The 20,040-nt window shown below is 37.2% G+C and overlaps 1 protein-coding gene across 2 annotated transcripts in view; it reads right to left on the minus strand.

Annotated features, from left to right (window-relative positions):
• The window catches only part of LOC306883740 (protein diaphanous homolog 2-like), a 440,640-nt gene extending 420,833 nt beyond the window's left edge, over window positions 1-19,807 (minus strand). Inside the window, exons 1-2 of one of the 2 annotated variants that reach the window (XM_079439172.1) lie at window positions 19,743-19,787; window positions 18,853-19,186 (exon numbers count right to left, since the gene is read on the minus strand). In XM_079439172.1, the coding sequence (XP_079295298.1) occupies window positions 18,853-18,939 (87 nt within the window). In that variant the 5' untranslated portion in view covers window positions 18,940-19,186; window positions 19,743-19,787. Of the gene's footprint in view, window positions 1-18,852; window positions 19,187-19,721 lie in introns of both variants that reach the window. The other variant, XM_079439173.1, reaches the window with a different exon arrangement.
• Between the last annotated feature and the right edge of the window lie 233 nt (window positions 19,808-20,040).

The following is a 20,040-nucleotide window of genomic DNA, read 5'->3' on the forward strand; positions in this document are numbered from 1 at the left end:
CATTTTATCAGCTCTTGCTCTTGAATCGAACCCATGACCTTGGCGTTGCTAGTGCCATGCTCTACTATTTGAGCTACAGGAAGGCCATAAATTCTTTAAACATAAACAAAGATAAATTCTTTAAACGTATCACTTTACATCAACTGGCATTACAAAAGCAGAAATAACGCTTTGATGAGCAAGGCTAACTATATACACAGACACATTCTGCCCTTTATCACAGCAGAGACGATACAGGAAGAGGAGACAGGCCACTCGGAGTAAAATTATTAGGGAAATAGCAAAAGCTTGCCAAGGATCTTTGGTCCTAGTCTGTCTCGTTTCAGCTCCATGTGCTCATTCCTCAGAATGAACAGTCTGACTTACACATTTCAGTCATTCCAAATGCATTTGCAAAACAATGCTAAAGAACATTTTGCCAGTTATTCTATAATCACTATGTACGTAGCTTTACTATCCACATTATGTAAAAGACTATACGAAAAACATGTACAAAAAAAAAAATATTTGCCACATCACGGAACCATTAACCTGATCTAAAGAAGGCACTAAAGGTGATTAAAATCAGGTGATCTGGGAAAACTTGAGTGCTTTCAAATCTATGGCTTTTTCTTCTGCAGAAACAAAAGATGATATTTTTAAAGAATATTTGGTTTTAAGCAACATTGGACCCCATGGACGTTCATTGTATGGATTACTTTTTTTTTTTTAATATATGTTTTATGTTTCACAGAAGAAGAAAAAAATCATGCATATTTTGGAATGACTTTTTTTTTTGTTGGTGAACCAACTCTTTAATGCCTCAACTGATAATTTAATCATTTAGTAGACACCTTTAATCAATGCAACTTATAAACGAATCATTACAAAAACAGGATTTCATCTTAGAGAGTAACTCAGTAACATGAAAAGTGCTGCAAATTAAAGTTCAAGAACTGCTCCAAAAAGTATGAACTAGTACAGAGATGTCTGTGAAACAAGAGAAAAAGTAACTTTTCTGGTAAAGATGGTGGACCAAAGAAGTCTTGCTGGTTGAGCTAATCAATCAACCCAATACTGACGGCAATCCCATGCTGGTTACCAGAATCCAAAACCCAACACACGCTGGTCTATCCAGCAGGATCTGCTGAATCTCACTGTGAATTCTGCTCTTCATGATGCAACCCATTAGATACATCTTTAAACCTGATCAGTCTGGCTGTATTGACCTCAAACACAATTTAAAAAAAACACCACTTCTCCTCTCCGCCTTCACTCACTTCCTAACAGATGTGCTTTATCTTTTTGGCTACAGCAGGGATAGGCGTTTATGAGATGGAACACACAGGGGGAGAGATGGGTCTCCATATGCCGTGCGGAGCGGGATGAGTGTTAACGAGCAGAGCTCCGTGGAGAAGCTGCCATAAAGCAGAACTTCCCGCAGGTTTCCTCACTCTACGGTTAATCTCTCAGCCCCCCGGTCCTGCGTTTACCCAGACATTATAGCACTGCCCCAGGGCTGCAGGCTGCACACTGCTTTTTTGCAACAGTTGGGATGGAAGGGGAGGTTTGAACTGAATGGAGGTGTGTCATGGGAGTGAATCATCTATAATAATACACAAATCTTTAATAACAAAATAACTTATAATGCTTTAAAAGGGTCATAAAGAGGTCGGTACAAAGCCCAAACCAAACTTGCCAGCAAAGACTTTTATGGAAGGATATTGTTAAAATAATAATGACTGAATTGGGATTATTGTATTACAAATCCAACAGCCTGAAGTGGCTTCACAGTGTAAGGCCCTGTATAACACGGATGTGTATTTGTTATTGAAAGTAATTAAAATCCTAAAATCTAATTAAAAACCATTTAACAACTTTGCATAATTGTGTTTTGACTCTAGGGCTGGTCGTTAATATTGCAACTCGACAACACATCAGACAGTCAACCGGGCCAAATATTGCATTATGATTTAACAACACACCTTCAGGGCAACAGAACTTTATTAAATTTTTTATCAAAATAAAGCTTTATTCATTACAGAAAATTCCCAAACCCCCACAATAGCAGTATTAATGCAGCCCCCAGCTCCTGCATAAAGAGCGACATAAATTGCAGTCGAACAGGTCAACACATTACACAACTACTTAGTCCCAAGTTAACTCCTAAATTAGCTAACCGGAGACACTCGAGAGGAGAGAACAGCTTCGTTTTGGTTTGAGAGTCCTAATGTAAGGCTCACTTGTCAGCATGTGTGTAATTGGTGTGCTATTACATGTTCCGCCACTAGATGACACACACCATTCAACACACACAGTTGGTCAATCAATGTTTTACAAACGCCATTTGAAGCATTAAACGGCCTTACAAACATGGCCAAAATTTTAGAAAGTAGCTTCTAGCTGACACCATCTGCTTCACTGGCCATTCTTACATTGGGAAAACAACCAGAGAAGATGGGGATAGCAACAAGAAGCTGTCGCTAATGCTATTTGTACTCAAACTGTGGATCACTTGAACCTAACAGTTCTTGGCAACTCGCAGTCACTCTGTCTCGAGAACGGAGCTTTCGATGGCCAGCAGCTCCTCTTGTTCACACTCTTAACACAGGGATGTTTTAATTAAATACAGAGCTGGGAAGAGTGCGTCAAACCCTATAATAGACAAACACAAATATCAGGCTAGATTTCACAGCCAGAATCAAGATATTAAAAAGAATGGATTTCTAACTGGTCATAAACCTTGGTGATGCAGATAATCCTGCAGTAGAGTAAAGCCCAGTTCACTCTTGATTAAATATCAGCGCTGCTCTTGTACTGTGGAGTGCTCACTTTGACCACTACCCTACTAGAATAAACACTGATTGTCGGTTGTATTTGCCCACAGAGTCAGAGTACAGGCCAACAGGACACCAAACAAAAGCCTGATGGGAAGATAGACATTGGTAATTGCACAAAAGGGGGTGGCTATAGGACGAATCAATCATTGAAAGACGACAATAGAGCAGAAAAATGGCTTATATGATGTTGAATCATTTGTAAATAACTGCATAATGATTTAAGGATTTAATATGCCAAAAGCACAGTGTTCAACCCGTTCAAACGATTACATCTATCCCTGACATTATCATTTAATTCACATCAAATTACATATGCCAAAATTTCCACTATCCAGGTCCATTATAAATAATAAACTTAATAAATAATTTTTTATTGAACATTAGTGTCTTTTATCAAATTGCTGCTGCCATTAAGAACAACCCCTTATGTGGTAAAACCACTAGGAGTGCACAATATTTCAATATTCTGTCAATTATCAGCTGCTTTGTTTAAATTTTGTGATACCAATACTGGATAGGCTACATATCAGCAAATCTAAAAAGCTTTTTGTAATGTAAATTATAATGTTGTGCATTCACTTCAGGACAGGTGTTTAAAACTATTGATATATTTTAGTTTTGCTCTAGTTTTATTTTTCATTCATTTATATGAATACATTAATAGTATAAGTATTTTTATGGTAGCAATGATAGTACACAATCTATAAAGTAAAATATTTATTTTAAAAGTAAAAAATATTGGCTATTTGTCAGTCATCATAATTATTGGTTTATTGGTGCTGATTGTATAATACACAGTCGCCTGGTTTACTGCTTCAATACAACTCAAGGTTTAAGTCAAAGCTTTTATGCATTCATTTACATTAGATGCACAACTAAGGCTGATGCTTACTAATGTGCAATATCCCTGTACCGAGAGCTCGCTTAAGTGAAAATGGCCACGGAAAACAACTGTAATTCAATCCCCCTGCTTAAACGTTGACATTAACATGCTGAAATGCACATTCAGCTGTGATGTTCTCTCTAACTCATATTAGCCAATATGAAATTGACAAACGGCCATCAATTTCCCATGAGAAAGCAGCACAACACATAGTTTGCAGAGGCTGGCGCTGTGTCAGCCCTGCTGGAGAGTCTGGGGTGATGCCAGACGTGCCTCATAGATCATAGATCTGAGTATGCAACTACAGTAAATCATTTTCGCAATGAGGCAAAGTGAGAACATCCAGCAGAAGGGGTGGCCAACTCTTTGACTTCATTTTCAATCCGTGGATTATCTGAGTGTAGCCAGATAAGGCAGGGCCTGCAGATGTAATCAATGATATGCAGACTTAAGCTCTTTCCGGTGTTTGGCTTTCTGTGGTTCTCCCCCAAACAGTGAGGGAGTCTACGTCAACTCACTCTTTCACTTCAGGAGGTGAAACGGTGATGTCATCGCTGGTGTGCAACTGAAATACATGTGAAATAACAATCCTTTGCACTCAACCACCCCGCAAGTCAGTTTCTCTTTTCTGTCTCCTCCCCGTTTACTTTCAACCTTTGTCCATGTCTTTTTCTATCCTGTTACTCGTCTCTATCATGACAATTCACTTCACCGTCGCATCTAGTCAAGTTATATGCATTCAGAGTTAATCAGATCATAATCATAGAGTGACCCAGTTATAAACCGTGATCTGAGGCCACTACTGGTCAGAGTAAAGGGGAAAGAAAAGTGGAAGAACAGAATACAGTCTTGAAGAACTGAAAAGTCACCAAAGCCAATATCCTGTTTCTATGCATGAGTTCCTGTGCATGATAATGTCATAGTCAAGATGAGCAGTGTTAGCTTTAGTTTCTGTATTAATAAAACACGCATGTACACCGACAGTCAAAAGTTTGGACACACTGGAACTAAATTTGTTTCTCATGGTCTGGAAAACCTTTTGATCTGAAAGTTTAAAAGTATAGTTCACCCAAAAATGAAAAGTCTGTCTGTACTGTATATACCCTCAGGTCACTCCAAACCAACATGCATTTATTTTTCAAATGAACATAAGAAAGCAGAACTTTTTGAAGGAGTTTTTACATAGCTATGGCTGATGGCAACTTTTTGAGCAATGTTGCCGTCAACAGGCAATCAGGTGTGAGACAGGGCTCACAACCAATCTAAAGTATGCAGATAGAAATTTGTTAACCATTCTCAATGGAAAAGTGCCCAAACAACAATTTGCAAATATCGACCATTGTTTTTAAGCAGCAAACACAGAGTTGTAAATGAGAAAGAAGTTAATGTGCCTTCTAAAAATCTAAACAATTAGACAGTAATATTTATTCATTTTAATATAATAATTTATATGCTTGAGTTATCCCTTTTCATAAAAATGGTCTATAAAGGCTGAAATGCTGTTGTATAAGATTTTTGTTTTTGTGAAAACCTGTATCTGAACTGTAAATCATGTAATTGATTTAGACTTAATATGTACCATCTACCATCAATTACTCAATAAGTACCTTGGTCCATGTTTATACCCCCCAACTTGAGTACCGCATAACTTATTCTGTACATTAACTAATAGGTACATAGGACTGTAAAATAAAGTGCACCATTTTACATAAACATTACACGGGAATTACCAATTCTTCAAACTTTGTAAGCACTGTTGTGGAGAGCAATTTAACATTAACACACACTTGTTTGCAAGTACTACATATTTACCACGTGTATACCAACCAAGTACAGTATGTGTCTTGTTTGTTACCACATAATAGCACATTTTTCTGTAGGTGCTACATATTTACCTTGTATACACATTAGTTAGTACAGTAAAGTATCTAATTAGTTACAATGTACGGGCACTACCTATAAGTGACAGCTCTTACCCACACTTGTCTGTATGTACAAACTAATTACCATGCATGTATGACTGTTAAATACAGCCGTGTTTCTTATTTGTTACCATGCACATACACTTCAGGTAAGTACCTTGTGTTACCACTCATATGCCTGTAGGTACAATATATTTACCATGTATGCACCAGGGAAGTACACGTACTGAAAAATAAAGTGCTACCAAAATTTGCCTGGCAAAATTGCTCAAAAAGTTGCCCTGTGTTTCATCAGCTATATAGTTCATAGAGACTACATCTATAAAGCATGTCAAAAAAAACAAATCAAACTATGTTATGCATATTTAATTAGATTATATTTTGCACATTGATGGCAATGTAGGAGGATGATTGGTTTTTCCCTCCACTACACAAAGATCTTATGGAGCCTCAGTCACCTTTGGCTTGCTAACAGTAGGCTTTAAGAAATAAAGCATGTCAGTTAATGATCATATGACATGCAGGCAAACATAAAATATTTTATTTTTAGTAAGTGTTGTATATTGAGGCTTAACTGATTTTTTACATTTTATATAATTTAATTAATTATAAGCTTTATCAACTCACAAACTCCCTGCAGTTCCCTCACAAACCCTAATTTGGTAAACCCTGAACTACAACATTAATCATGGCTTCCGTGCAACAGACTTTCCTGAATTCAACAGAAAAAGATTGCCATTTCCAGTAACTGATGTCAATGCTGTATAAAAAAAGGTTTCATCATCACAGATAACGTAATTGTTTCTGGTGTGCCTTGTGGCTTGAGCTCAGTTTTAATTTAGAAACGTGCAGAGTGACTAAAGCTGAATAGACTAGAGATGAAAGATAACTTTGCTACTAAAACAAGGAACAAGCTGTCCTCACACCAAATCACATGGCCAACCAAGGTCACTCTTTTTGTCACAGGAACTTGTCAACAATTTTTGTCAGAAATCATCTACTGCAGAGCATGTAGCACAATGAACCTGTTGAACCAAGCTGCAAACCACATAAGAGACGCTGACATTTTAACCTCAAACATCAGATGTAAAAAAAAAAAAAAAATTGAAATCACACTGCTGCTTTGGAAAGTCCATACAATAAAAACAAAACCTAACATTAACCTAGGGTGAATGCTGTTTGATGAATGCACAAATAATTATAGATGTGGGAGAAAGGTAACCATATTCAGTGTTAGTATACTACCATTAAAGGAACAATAATCGTTTTAGTCTACAGTAAATTATCGAAAGAAAACTGCATGTTAAACTGAGGTATTTGATCTTTCCTCTTGACCAAGAAGAGTGAGATCAGATTTACTTCAGCTTGCTAATGGACTGATCAATGTTTCAAGATAGTAAATGTAGCCCTGGAACTCAAAAAATTATGCCTCATCTGTTCCTTCAGCACTGACACAGCATCAGGCAAAACGGTTTGTGGTATTCCACAAATTACAGACAAAATTAATCCATCTCCACAATTCATTTTAATTCTGCAAACTGATTCCTAAGTGAAACAAGGTATTCAATGAACTTTATCAATCAAGAACTGTGAAAAGAGTGTTTATATGAGAATGTAGCCTAGTGATTGGAGAGAAGTAGAAAAAACAAATCAATAAAAAGGCACGGGTCACATCATCCAAATATTTAAAATGGTTCAGGGATGGCGCATGTTATTAGAATATTTCTAGCAATATATAAACCTTATTTTTCCTTTTCAGAATAGTGCACAATGAATCATTCACACTGTAGCCAAGAAAGTGCATTAACCAAAAAAACAAGTCATTTTTGTTTTCTTGTTAACTCTAAAATCTGTAATCCTTAACAGACTAGTAATTGCACCTAAAGCAATGGCTGCTTAGTGTGATTGACACCTGTCTTGTTTTGGCTCACAACTGTCATTGAAGACTTAACGAACAAACCCTTTCTCTATTAAGACATCTGCCCAATCAAACAAAGCTCCACTGTTCTCAACATGCAAACAAACAGACTAATTTGAATGAAGTGAACATGCTAGCATCTGAAAAAAAATTCCAGGGGATTTGCCTTTTGTGCAGCACAACCCAGGAATGACTGATGACTTCAAAATATTGGAGGGGCCCTCATGAAATAACCCATCCCAAGAGCTTTGTTGCCTTAACATGGGAAAAAATGTTGGTGTGTTGGTTATTTCAGGAAAGCGGACCCAATGTTTATGTTTCTCTGAAACATGCAGCGATATGGTGGTGTGAACAGCTTTCTTTGGACAGCCATCTCATGTGATTGATTCAAGAGAGAGAACCCACTCCGAAATGACAACATTAAGTATTCTGAGCTCCAATTCAACTGATATGGCTGCCTCATGTCATGTGACAATGTGAGCATTATGAAGTATGTTGCCAGACAAATCTGCTTGACAGGGTGATGTCAGAATGACCAGGCTGTGCTTCCCCGAGTGTAACTAAAGCACTTCCCTTCCTCACTTCCTGTGAGCCCCTAGACCAGGGTTGTCCAAACTGCGGCCCGCTATCACTCCTGTGGTGGACCGCGAGGGATTTAAAAACAAAAAATTATACGAATCTGCAGAGGTGGGCAAACTATGGGCGTTTTCATCCAGCCCGTGAGGCAGTTGTTCCAATATGCAATATCAGTAGAATCCAATAGATGGCGCTGTAGCCTGTATTGCAGCATATAACCCTGGATTTACACTGTCCCGCCGCTCCAGTCGATACGCGACACGTTTCAGAAGCGGCTCTCCACGCGGCTTCACCAAAGATAGGCGCCTAGTCTATTTTTGACGGACACCGCGTTCAAGCCGCACAGAAAATACAAAATAAAAAGTCAAAATAGCTATATACACTACAAAAGTGGCACCATTGTAAATAAGTTACATGTTTTAAAATTGTGAAAGTGTTCATTTGTTTTGAAAAATGCCTTGTATTGGAACCGTTTTAAAAATGATTCAAATACTTTCCTGTATCAGAACAAATGCCAGTGTTATCCTCCTGCTCACGGGTGCTGGCATTTGGGGAAAACATGGAAATAATTTGTCGTTTTATCTTGCAAAGATATGCTTTCTTCTGTTTTCCACACACATTTTTATGAAAATGGATTTGGTACTGTTTTTCTGGACTATAAATTGTGTTTTTTTCATCTGAAATGTGCTGCGATTTACAAGGCGACTTATATAAAGCAATCAAGGTCAAGTGCAAAGCGCACACATTAGGATTGGTGATGAATGAGAAAAGGCAAGTGAGTTTGTTTTGAGTTTGTATTGTGCATTTTCCAGCAGCCATGCCGCTAGTTTCAGTTTCGCTTTAAATATTTAGGCTGGGCGATTATAATATATGTTTATACTACAAGACCATCAGGTTGTTTGAATAAAATGAATCAAACGAGCCAATGAATCAAAAGAGAAACTAACCAAATACTGAGACATGTTTCAATTGTTCACTCAAATAATGCAGATTATATAATTTGTAAATTATTAAAAAAATAATAATAATAAAAATAAGCATTATCTCAGATAATCTCAGACTTTTGAACCCCATTGTATAAAAGTGCATGCACAATGCTAACTCAAAAGTTTCACAAGAGTGATCAGACCTGCAAAGACACATAACCATTAGTTTTACTGTTTGGAGACGTGCTGATTTCGCATTTGGTCTCGTTCTGTCTCGCGTATCTTGTCAGTGTCTGTGCTTGCTTGGCCATTTGTTGTGGAAAAATAAGGAAAGTGTGTCCAGCTAAATTCAGTTAGTATTTTGTTAGATGGGTAAAAAAAAGCTTAGTTTACCGCGGTCACGGCAGTTGTCGTGTGAAGGCCTCCTAGTGTGATGACCGAAGAGTGTAAAGACCATCGACTCTACCGTGCGACTCCACTGGCCAAGGATATAAGTATCACTTTTTATTTCTCCTCTTTTCTACTACTTGTTTCACTTCTGTTTCAGTTTTTATAACCATTTCTTACTGTGTGTAAGTTGTTGTTTTTAGCATGTGTGTTTGGCAGTGTTATTTCTTAGGATTACTGAAACTATACTGTCGTGATTTGTATTTGTTATCTATTTTAATTTTAGTTAAATGTCTGAATTTATTATGTCCGTTTAGGTCTTTTAAGTTTTATTTCATTTGAGTTATTTTAATACTTCAACAAACTAAATGGAAATGAAATTATATATATATATATATATATATATATATATATATATATATATATATATATATATATATATATATATATATATATATATATATATATATGTGTGAGAGAGAGAGAGAGAGAGAGAGAGAGAGAGAGAGAGAGAGAATTTATAAATGTGTATGTATACATATGCATGTATGTGTGTGTGGTTGTACTTATATATAGTTGTTTTTTTGGTGTTTGGCTTAGTGTTAAGTTAGAATCAGTATTATACTCTTATATCTTTTGTTCTTTAATATTTTTAATTGTTTTTAGCTTTATTTATTTTTGTTTTTCATTTAAATGTTAAGTTTTGAAATTTGAGTATTCAACATTTTATGTCTTATATAATCAAAACATTATTTCTGTATTTGTACAGGTTAAATACATTCATGTCCTGCATTAAACAGTGTGTAAATACATCTAAATGCCACTTCAGATGAAGCTCCTGTGTTTCCTCTCCTATTTATTCTAAATAACCGATTCCTTTAATTAAAAACAACTAGTTTGAGATTAGGCCTATCCCATGGGTGTCAAACTCAGTTCCTGGAGAGGCACAGCCCTGCTGAGTTTAGTTCCAACCCTGCTTCAACACACATACCATGTAGTTTTCAAATAAGCCTAAATGATTAGATTAGCTGAATCAGATGTGTTTAATTAGGGTGATATCTATACTGTGTAGGGTTGTGGCCCTCCAGGAGCTGAGTTTGACACCCTTGGCCTAACCAATTTTTGCATCCCTCCCACTGTTAAAAACTACGTAATTTTTTCTCAGAGTAAATTTTAAATGAGCTGCTTTTTACTTTTACTTGAGTAGATTTTTAGACTGCTACTTTTACTTGTACTTAAGTAAAATTTCATTAATGTAATGGTACTTTTACTTGAGTAAAATATTTTCGTACTCTTTCCACCTCTGCTCATTTGTAAGTCGCTTTGGATAAAAGCATCTGCTAAATGACTAAATAATAATAATAATAATAATAACGACCATGCGCTGTTCTGTGTGGTTAAAAATATTAAGTTGATGTTCCACCCACAACTGCTATATTTAACTTATTACCGTTCATCTGTGTCAGCCACAAAAACAGATCTACTTCAGTGAACCTCTGACTTACAGTATGTTGGCACTACACTAGACAGCATTTAAGATGACCATTACTTGCAAACTAACATACAAAATATCCCATAATATATAATATCTGAATTAGTAACAGTAACGGCTTAACATCTTGAGAATAAAAGTGCACAGGTATCAAGTTGTTATCGTCAAATCTAACATTCGTTTAGTTCTGTACACATACAGAATGTCATTATGATCAATAATGATGAATTTAAACAACCCTGACAAGTCACGGCCAAACAAACACTAGTCAATGTTCTTAACGTGGCTTGGGAGAACTGGCTGGCCAAAAGCCCAAAAGTGAGTTGTTACATTTGTTCTAGGGAAACTAAGCACAGCTGCCTCAGTTAAAAAAATTTCTCATGAGAAAAAAAAAAAGCACAGATTATTTAAACATGTACTTCTACTACACATCCAAGATGATTGGGGCTACACTAAAGAGTTATTAGAAGTGAGAAACACCCAGTACACCACTGATTTTTACAAAACAGCTCACAGCAGTCCTGAGGAATGATTCAAGTCTGTTTCACACATTTAATCTGGACATTCACACCTCTGCTTTTTATAATACTGAACAGCAAAGGCCTCCACACCACCTCTCATCCATTTCTGTGGCTCCTTTATTAAAACAGGTATATAATCACTTTTCAGGGTCACTGGCTTTCACAACAAACACAGTGTATTTTACTTTAGTCACTTACAGCATGACTACACGAGAACATGCAGTGCCGATCGCCTGCACTAATCTCCACCCTGTTATGGTCCGTTACATAACGGCAGCCAGGCTTATATTCTATTTTAGGAGTTTCATTCATTTGCAATGGAATTTAATGGAGGTAAACTTCCATTCAGCCTGTGCTCAGGAATGCCTTTTGAGGAAACGAGCTGGTATGTGAATTCGCTTATATGACTTCATCCGGTACGCTAAGACCCAGTTAAGACATTCATTCCATAAATGCAAAATTCACATTATTTTACACTGCAAGTCAGGTGCAAAACAAGAACAGACTAACAGAGCAGCAAACTTTAGAGTGTGTTTGTCTTTAATTGTACCACAAACAGAAGCTGTGGATCACACTGAGGATCCATGATGTCATTCCCAATCTGCAAGTTGGAAACAAACACTGCATTCTTAGTCCCTTCTCTTGCCTCCTTTCTCTCCCTATGGGTCTGATCCTGGGGCTGACTGTAAAGATTAGCCCCAGTGCATTACAGAAATCTAACGCTCTGTAATAAAGCTCAACTTGCTGCAGGGGTTATAACCTTCTTCTAATCCAGCAGCTCAGGACAGATATATCATAAGACCAATGATGGCTCTCATTCAAACAAACTTACATATTCAATGCTGGAATATATTCCAAGTCACTTTCAGCTCCGAATTTAACACTTTCCATATTACTCCATAAAAGGTAAAAAAATAAAGTCATATGAACTGATGTACAAAAAAATATATATTATTATTCCCGGAGATAGTGTGGAAGAACAACAAAACAACCTATGTAAATCTGCCATAAATCAACGGTTCCTGATAGTGGAGTGCCAGCCGGCAGGCAGCCAACCACTGGCAGGTCACGTTACCTGCCAGAATCAGACTGGCAGCCGCCACCAACCACTGTCAGGTCCCATGACCTGTCAGTGGCAGCTCCTGCCAGCCAGCTGAAGATTGAACCCCCACTCTACATTTCTGCAGCAAAATGATTATTGGGAAAAAATTCTTGAGGCCTGCACAATTAATCGAATGTGATTTCCATGCGCATCAGTAAAGCCGGTTCTGTAATCAGCAGTAAATCTCCATCACCTGCTTTCAGATGGAGCAGCATTTACTACACACAGCTGTAGTTCACTGACAAGTCATGCAAAAAAAATAAAAATAAAAAATAAATAAATCGCAGAAGATATTATTGCATGATTATGAAATCGAATAAACCATTTGTGATAATGACAGCTGTTTGCGTCAGTGAACTATGGCTCTGTGTAGTGCTGCTCTATCTGAAAGCATGTGAAAATACCACATTTAATAACATGTTTTTACTCCAAACTCACTTTATAACGTCAGTCGAGTGTTTGAAATAAATCCTTCTGTGAGATGATGTGGCTTCTTAGACTGAATAAATCCCAATTTATACTTCTGCGTCGACCCTACGCCGTAGCCTATGCAGAGACGCACAGGCCTGTGCCGTAGCCTACGCTGTACCTGACGTGCACCTCTCCAAAAATCTAACAGCGCGTCAATTCTACGTGGACCGCAAGCGCTGTGATTGGTCTGCTAGAACCCCTCCCTCCATATGTATCTGCGGGTTACACCAGCAACATGCCCATGGACACTGCAGACTAGTGGTTTGCATGTGTACTGCACGTCGACGCGGACGACGACGCAGAAGTATAAATGAAAACCAACGCACAGCTTCCAGAGTAGAGGCTACGGCGTAGGTCCAACGCAGAAGTATAAATTGGGCTTAAGGCACACAACATATTTCATAGTATTCTAAACAGTGATAAAGGCACTGCATTATAAATGTACTTTATTATAATGAAAACTATAATAAGAACTCAGATAAACCAGATATTGTCGTAGTTGTGTGTTTATTAGTCACGCTGAATCAATAAAAGCAGTTCAATCTTCTGTTTATCCAGCTACCGCTAGCAGCTACCCATTTCCTGGATTTCTTCTGCGAGGTGTATTTGGACTTTCCGCGCGAGAGCGCCCTCTGGCCTTGGAGATATACTACTGATCACAGAACCGTGCTTCACTGAAAGATACTCATGACAATCGCAGCTTCTAATCGCGATTTCGATTTCATTTCGATTTATTGTGCAGCCCTACTTGAAATAATCAATTAATTATAATTCACAACTTCTTTTTTTCTGTAATCCTATTGCATTATTTTTCACAAATAAAGAAATTGCTAAAAACATGAACAAAAAGCAAATAAACACTGTAACCAACAGCACATTCCATAATCTGTGAAGTTTGATATAAAACTAAATAGATTTCCCTACTGCTATTAAGATGCAGTGCAGGTGAAAGTGTTCGTTTGTAAATTACAGCAGTGCATATGCATCATATCATGAGCAAGATGAGACATGACTCAAACTCACTTATACTGCTGACAATTTCTAACATGATTTTCCATGCACCATTTTTATTATATCCAGACAGGTCACGTGAAACAGCAAAATCACTTGTCCCAGTTGATAGACACACCTACATTCTGTCACAAACAAAAGCTGACACTCAAATCACCAACTCCCACTGACGATGAATGACATCTGGTTGCTTTGTGGCAACTTACTGTGGCGAGTTACTATAAGTGTGACTTTAGATCACTGCTTAAATTTCTGCAAGTCATCATTCTAATTTAACAAACCACAACTTGTTTTGTTTTAAAAAAAATATATACAGTACATAAATTGATTTGAACCACTTTTCACAAACATTGCTACCCTTCTAAGTATTATCCTGCCCTCCAGTCATGAAGCGCCACCCCACTTCAAGCTGTGATAGATGTGCGCACCATTTTCTATCTCTTACAAATACTCTACTTTCCAATGAAATCATAAAATAAACTACAACCAAATACGTCAATTGTACATCTACTTAAAAAAATGCATTGCCTGCCTTTTACCATAGTAGATGCTGAAGACTAAATTGTTGCTGAAAGAAAGCTAAAACGACTGGATAATTTTAAACTTGACCACCCTTCTGGTGGATGACTTCCTCGATTTTGCCAAAAGCTATTGTGCAACAGCAGAAGTTTTGGACTTCTCATATACACATAAGTTAGACAACAGAGAACATGCCTGGCACCAAGTCAGCCACAGGGTGGGCAACAGTGAGATCACTAGTGTGAGAGAGAGTGACATCAGTGTTAAGGCCTGAATATTTGTGAGTGTGTGGAAACCTCAACAACCTCTAGCAAGTTTTTTTTTTTTATTTAAGGCCATAAAAAGCCTTAATTATGATTCCAGGAGATCTTCAATTTGGGGATGGACTTTGGGGGATTCAACATGATGATTAAACTTCAAAAGGTTATGATTTCATTGAATAAGTATGAGCGATGCAAGTGTCAAAGTCATGTGCTGCGCTCCTTCGTGTACTGCCGTTCCCGGGGAAATGCTAGGCCTACATTTCTGACGTTCTGAAAATGCCAACTGCTGGCAAAGGATGAATTAGCATTTTCAATAAGCCCATCTGCAGTTTATGTTCAGACCAAGCCATAATTGACTCATATTTTTCGCAGGAAAAACGCAGTTGTAAATGTCAACAGGTGGATTGACAAGAAGCTATTGCATAATACAAATCTAAACAATTAAGACAATAAGATGTTAGCCTATTTAACTAACATAACAATTGATTATTAATGGTTTAAATTAATATAATTGATACTTTTGACTCATCCCAAGGCTGAATCTCAAGGCTGAAATGTGAAGTTCATAATTTCATAAAACTTTGTTTTTGTTAAAACCTGTATCTGAACTGTAAATCATGTTTTTTATGGTCATTTTATAGTTTAATATGTTACCACAGACATTGCGCTACCCCACTCATAAGGTATTCATTTTATTTTTGCAGGTCTTAAAAAATTTTAATTTAAATTTGATCCTGCAGACACCCTGACAAGTATTTTTTTCACCTGTTTAACAAGGGGTCCTCAATATATCTGGTACTTCTGTGATAAAGCTGTTTGTTTGTGACCAATAATGACAATATTAAAATTATTAAATAAAAGGTTATAAAAAAAAAAATGTATAAAGTCTGTCATTCTATATGTTATAAGGATTGAATGCTTGTCAGGGTTCACACTTTATGAATAATAAATTGACATGTTTTCTCCAATTGTTTGTGATTACAAGATTAAAGTATTTGTCTCTTCACAAATAGTAATTTCTCAGTGATTTCTACCCATTAGTTTTTAGAGCTCATAGAGATCAATATAACTAACATAACACTTACACGACTGTTCAAAAGTTTGGGGTCAGTAAGATTATTTTTTGGAAATAAATTAATACTTTCATTCACCAAGTAATCATTAAAATTAATCAAAAGTGACAGTACAGACTTTTACATTGTTACAAAAAAATCTATTTCTAATAAATGCTGTTCTTTTGAAAAAATCCAAGGAAAAAAGCAAAACAATTAACCGTTTTCAACATTGATAAAAAGAAGCATTTATTGAGCACCAAATCATCATATTAGAATGATAATATGAAGACGTATCATCACAGGAATTAATAAAATAGAAAATAGCTATGGAAAATTGTATAATATTACTGTTGTTACTGTATGTTTTAATCAAATGCAGCCTTACTAATCATAAGAGACTATTAAAAAATACAATAGTGAGTATTAAAATACAGAAATTTATATGATTTTCCCTGGACTAGAAATAAAAATTTCCAAGACTGTGGGAGTGCAGTTCTTAAGCAAAAACTTAAGTACTAAAGACTGTTGTTGACTTGCTGTTTTAAACAAACACTTTTGAGTTTTGAATCTTGCAGAACACTTGGAAATGTGCCGAGACCCCCTAGTGGGCCTGTGGCCCCCTGGATGAGAACCACTATACAAGTAGACAAAATGTGGAGTGTTTTCAGCTTCACAAGCCACACCCACTCCACTCATGTAGACTTCCTAGCCATTCTGTGGGAATAATAATCTAATAATCAACTAATCATAAAAAAGTATAACAACATGCCCATATTTCTCTGAATTTTGAGGCAGCCTGGGACACAAAAAGTTAGTTGTGGTATGCCTACCACATTACTTAAGGCACTGTTTAACTTCAGCTACAAATACGGCTATCAGAAAGTCTCCATCTGGCTTCCAAAGGTTTACATTCCACAAAGCAAATAGAGCTCATAAACGGATGGATTCCTGCAACTCCCAAAAGAGTGCCGTCATTATGAAGCTGGTACAGGACACGCTCATTTGACTGGAGACAAGCTGTTAAGCAAAGTTATAATTAGGGCTGAACGATATATCGTTATCGTATCTATATCGAGATATGAACTTTCAAGATATTACTATCGAAAAAAGCAACGATATAGACGATATAGATTTCCCCTCTCCGCGCTCGCCCCACCCTGCATACAACTCTGGCAGTCACACAACGAACATCAGTTTTACGAGTGCCCTTGAATGCACCGCTGAGGTCCCTATTCGACCGCAAACTTGTATGGTATAGCTCTGGAAATTCAGACACACAGAGAATCAGCTGTTCATCCATTTTGAGTTCGGCGCTTGTTTGGATGCCCCGTTTCTATTGGCCGCGCGGAGAAACGTCACAGAGCGCAACGGCAAAAGTTGAACTATTTTGAACTTTGACCGCGGTGCGCTCCGCTGCGCGTGCGCTTTGGTCGGCGCAGCAACTAACCGCCCTCGCGCAGCGCAAGCCATTGAAATGAATGGGTTTCATAGCGCAGCGCATTCCGCGTCCTGTGTGAAAGGGCCTTTACGCCGTACGAGTCGACGTCCACCAGTGAGTTCTTAAAAATAAAACTACACTTTCCAAATTTTTTTGTATTATGATGTATTTTTTTGTATTATTTTATTTTTCTGAGAAATGCTTGGTTTTCACCGAACCCGTAGTCATATCGTATCGTATCGATATCGAGATATCTGGCATGAAAATCGAGATATGAAATTTTGTCCATATCGTTCAGCCCTAGTTATAATACATATGCGGATTACACAGACTTAGACACTCATTCACCTCGCTTGATCTGGAACCCTGCTGTGACGATAAGCTCGGTCCGAGATCTTACAAGATGACTAAAATGATCTCCCACAACTTTTGTGAAGTGAGGATGTCTTGTAAAGTAATTAATAAATGCATGAGGAGGCACCTTAAAATAGAGTGTCCTACATCCAGTAACCAGCATTACATATTTGGAAGTCAAAGCAAACGAATCCCAGGTCATTAAAAGTGGCATGTGAAATATGAGAAGGCTGTGCAACAGTGATGAAGTAATCGGTTCCCCACAGGTATAACATACGGTAATACTAAATACTTGGCTCTGTATCATAAAGTTGATAAATACCTAACCAACAGACTGTTCCGTTACTACTGACGCTTTTGGTTAGACATTGCATTTCTTAAAAATCACATGACAGACAAATAACTTCACAATAACAGACAAATAACTTCACATATCCCTTCTTCGCCCTGAGGTCAGTAAGTTAGCAAACTTTCAACAACGTTATAAAACTTTCAAAAAGGCAGCGAGCAAGAACTGAAACAAACAGTTCTAGTTTCACTACTAAGCCTCTGAGATACGCGTAACCATCCATATAGGTTCAGAACTATCACAAACACTACTCCAGACCCCACTGACACTCACAGAGTGTTTTGACAGCACATTATCACGAGGTTCAGGGTCCTGTGAACTAATACACTGACAGGTTCAACAGCTCTACCACAGTGCTGACTGAGCTGCTTAATCTTTGCAGTGAAAACATACAGAAACTTTGTTGATCGATATAACAAAAATGCTCAAATTCTTCACTGCTGAAGTTATCTGGATGGACTCCCGAGGTAGAAAAGCCCAGAAAAAAATCTGACAGTGTGCACAAAAAGGGGGCCTTTTGTGTCCCTCATGAACAAGTCTAAACAATGACTTTAACAATAACAAGCTGAGACCAGCTTCTACTATGTGTTGTTATAAGTATTTCTCTTTAAAAAAAATGCAGGTTAATTTTACTTTCTTTTTCTATGAGAATGCATTTTGGCCTGTAACCAGGGTTTCAAAAAAAATGTATGACATACATATATATATATATATATATATTTATTTATTTATTTTACATTTACAAACAGATGCGACACCCATGTTGTTGTAAAATGTCATAATTAGTTTTGCATAACTGAGACATAACAACAAAAACAAAATGAATCCTGAAAATAAAACACATACCAGTTTCTTGTTTTTACTCTCATCCTCACTGGATTTCTTTTTGGAGGGTTTATTTGGGTCCTCCCCTCCAGCTGCCTGCTGATCCATCTTTGGAGTTAAACTTCACTTGAACAGTAATGTTGCTTATTATTTCCCACGAGTTTGCAAACACTTATGAAAAATCACGTTTCTTCAAAAGCCATGCCATTCACGAAGAAAGAAACAAAATATGAGTTGGGTCCTAAACTATCCCATGTACATATCCAGTGGAATATGATGTAACATCTGTGTGTGAAGCTGTCCAAAAAATAAGGTGTGGTGAGATTCAGTCCAGTCCAAAACATCCAGTCAGAGTCTGAGGAGGGAAAAACAAAGTGTTTGTAATGTCAACTATATGAAAGCACATGGATATATAAAGGATATATACATATACACTGTCAGTGAAGAGCTTGTGAACTTTTGTCGATTTTAATACATCAATGTAGCATTAAAACAATCATCTGAGGACACACTTTTGTTATTAAGTAGCGTCAATTTAACCATGCGTTTAATAAATTAAAGGAATTTTACTCTCAATCAATTATATAGTAGGTTTAATTAATTATAAAGATATTTCAGAGTCTTGTAAAAAGTCAAAGGAGGTCTGTGAGTTTACAAAATAGCATGGCTGTTTATAAAATTAATACATAACTGATTTTATTCAAAGAAGAAATGACCGCTGATATCCAGGCGGTTACTTTCACACAGGAAACTGTTATTCTAGCGCTATGTGGCTTAAAGTTAAAGTGTACAATAAAGACAAGGGCTCTGAACACCAAGTCTGCTTACGTGGACATAGCGAATTAATATTAAACAGCCAAATAGTCAAGTAATAATATTTAAAAACTCACAAAATCTTATCCAAGGCTTACCTACACAACCAAACGCACGAGTCAGGCCCACTATTGTCCCCGCCTATGGACGCTTCCCAATGCTCGCGAATAGTCACGTGGTAGACGGATGTTAGCACTGATTGGTCAGTTTTGTGTTACATCTGGACTCGGAAGGCGGAGGCTGTAATGGAGAACTGACTGCTGTGTATATGGATGGGCTTCAATCAGTGGGAAGTCCATATTCTTCGCATAGCAGCGCAAATCAGTGCATTGGTATAAAGTAGATCGTAGAAGCTGTTGTAAAGATTGTAATGTACTTTTTTTCTGGAAAATGCAT

The sequence above is a fragment of the Barbus barbus genome (genome assembly GCF_936440315.1).
Source record: "Barbus barbus genome assembly, chromosome: 17".
Taxonomy (NCBI): Eukaryota; Metazoa; Chordata; class Actinopteri; order Cypriniformes; family Cyprinidae; genus Barbus; species Barbus barbus.